We start from the raw sequence: 2,639 nt of genomic DNA, 5'->3' as shown, positions 1-2,639 counted from the left end.
TCTAGTTTGAGGGCCTTAACGATCACCAAATTGGCTGAAATTTTGCAGAGATGATCTACACAATATTATCTAAATACTAGACGGTGGAGATGAGAAAATTCGATCGAAAAGTAGTGCAAAAATGAAAATCCGCACCAAAACCATTGGTGCGGACGTCCGCAGCTGAGAAAAATATATATATATTAGAACAACTCTAACGAAATACTACCACAAGCACATTGAAATGATCCATATTGATTACAGGATAAAGCGTCAGGAAATTGGTGGCTCATCTATGCTGGCTCTATGAAAATTGGGTATTGGCCAAGCAACCTATTCACTGACTTAAATGGCGGTGCTAGTATTCTTCGATGGGGAGGTATGGGTACGAGTAGCTCCACACAACTACCACTGATGGGAAGTGGCAAAGCTGGTGACTCCCTCTATATGGAAATAGCATTTGACGATAAAGCGGCGTCATCTCTAGATGACCCTCCAGTTGCATCATTGGAAATATTGGAGACAAAATGCTATAAAGTTGGAAAGCTTTATAGAATGGCTGATTACCATGGTTACAGGTTCTCGTTTGGAGGCGATGGTGGAGATGTGCAACAATGTTCATCATGATCAACAAGGTCCCTCGATGGATCAAGCTGATTTTCTAGATTCTTCCAAATTCTTATATTTGGCGTCTTTTATTAAATTGAAACGAGATTATTGTTATTTACATATGTAGTCGATAAGTCTAGTGGGACGTGTGAAGAATAAAGAATATTTACAAAACCAGATGAGTACTATATCTTTGATCAGTAATGATTACCCAAATCAAATAATGACTGGGATTGGGCCAAAAAAGATCTTGTAGCGTGTCAAATCATACCGAACAGGCCACTCGTTTGGTGTGCTTTTGTGTTGAATTTTCTTATTTAAGTTTAAATTGAGAGAAAAATATTGGTTAATTAGGATATACAGCCTATCACTATTTGGTGTAGTGGCATCAATCTCGTAAGTGGAAGGTCGTGAGTTTGACTCACAATAAACTCGTAGTTGCATTTGAGTTATTTGATTGATTAAAAAAGAAAATGATCGGGACCAAAATTTTATTCCAAAAACCCATCCTAAATGACAAGACATTGATCACATCAGCTCTAATAAATTCCCATGAATTCAAGTTGGCATTTTATTATTTCTATTAATTATTTTTCATGTATTTTAAATGTTCATTTATATATATGAGAAAAGATAAGAGAAGAAATAAAATGAAGTTAATCACATCCAGCAAGAACACAAAATCATGTCTTGATTAGACCTAAAATATACAAAGGGTGCAGTTATTTCCACCTCACGTTTTATTTTTTACCTTTAAAGTTTCTATTTTGCTCTTATAATTTTGAGAAAATCTGGTTTTTATTTTCACTCTTTTAACTTACAATTATAAAAGTGATGAAATCTAAAAATATATACAAATATTTCATCGATATATTTCACGCACACCTCCATTCTTCTCAAACCACATCCTATGTTCTCCTTGATCTCTTTCTTGAGTTACTTATTTACGATTATGAATATATATATATATATATATATATATATATATAAACTGTAAAACTTTCAAAACTTCAAAACTTGAAAAAGCCGATGGCAAGCTGCAGCAAAAAGATTGGCGGCTAGAGGAAGGTCAGACGGCGGCTGGAAACAGTCGGACGGTGAAGTCGAGAGGCATGTAGGCTTTTCCTTTTTGAAAAATCGGTTAGGGTTTTTATGTTATCAGATTAGGGTTAGAGCAAAGTGTACGTTTGATAACGTGTTTCAGGAGGAATTATTGAGAGAATGATAGATAGTAAAGAGAATGGAGAATGGAGAATCATCGTTTTATTAGAAGCTCTTATCTAGGGATTACATAACACCATAAGGTGTTGTACAAGGAAACATATCTTTGATATCCTATATCTATATAGAATCATGATTCCTTGTTTGATTAGCATTAGACCAAGACACACACATGTGGAATATTCCTGTAACAGAAACTTTATTATTGGCCTTATTGATATAAATTAAATAAGAGTTTTGCAATAAATTAAATAAGAGATTTTCATTAACAAAAACTTTTTAATTGGATATGTCTTATAAGGATATTTTTGGAAAGAGAAATGAGTGAGATAAGTGAAGTTAGTACTGAAATTAAAATTGTAGGGTGAAATGGGCATCTATGGTGAATACAGAAGATGATAGAGTGGTAATAACCACACCTTTATGATATTACATAATCAGAAACATATCTCGACATTAAATAAATTATCAATACATGTCAGAATTCTTTGTCAGATGGACACAATTGGATGCTAATAGTTAATTAATACTATGCAGCCGTGTGCGGAAGGTAAATTATTCATAAGTTTGTATGTCATTTAATTCATCCTCATATAAAAGGGGCTTAAAATCCTCTGTCACCAAATTCCTATCTCCTTCCATGTAACCCTATTAATTTTTAGAAAATTTCATATAAGTCACATTCTGAACATTTTCTCCTACATAAGTCCACCATAACAGTTTTACTCATATAAGTCCACTTTTAAGGCTAAATCTGTTATTTTACTTTTACGATGTACCTAAAATGCCCTCCTCTCCTTTACACCAATTCTCTCTCTCTCTCTCTCTCT

At 33.7% G+C, this 2,639-nt stretch overlaps 1 protein-coding gene across 1 annotated transcript in view; it reads left to right on the top strand.

Moving 5' to 3' along the window:
* The window catches only part of LOC101314724, a 1,588-nt gene extending 982 nt beyond the window's left edge, over positions 1 to 606 (top strand). Inside the window, exon 2 of the mRNA XM_004292480.1 lies at positions 244 to 606. Coding sequence (XP_004292528.1) covers positions 244 to 606 — 363 coding nt within the window. The remainder of the gene's footprint in view (positions 1 to 243) is intronic.
* Positions 607 to 2,639: the final 2,033 nt, after the last annotated feature.

The sequence above is a fragment of the Fragaria vesca genome, linkage group LG2 (genome assembly GCF_000184155.1).
Source record: "Fragaria vesca subsp. vesca linkage group LG2, FraVesHawaii_1.0, whole genome shotgun sequence".
In the NCBI taxonomy this organism is placed as follows: domain Eukaryota; kingdom Viridiplantae; phylum Streptophyta; class Magnoliopsida; order Rosales; family Rosaceae; genus Fragaria; species Fragaria vesca.
This window is presented reverse-complemented; position numbering and strand designations above follow the sequence as displayed.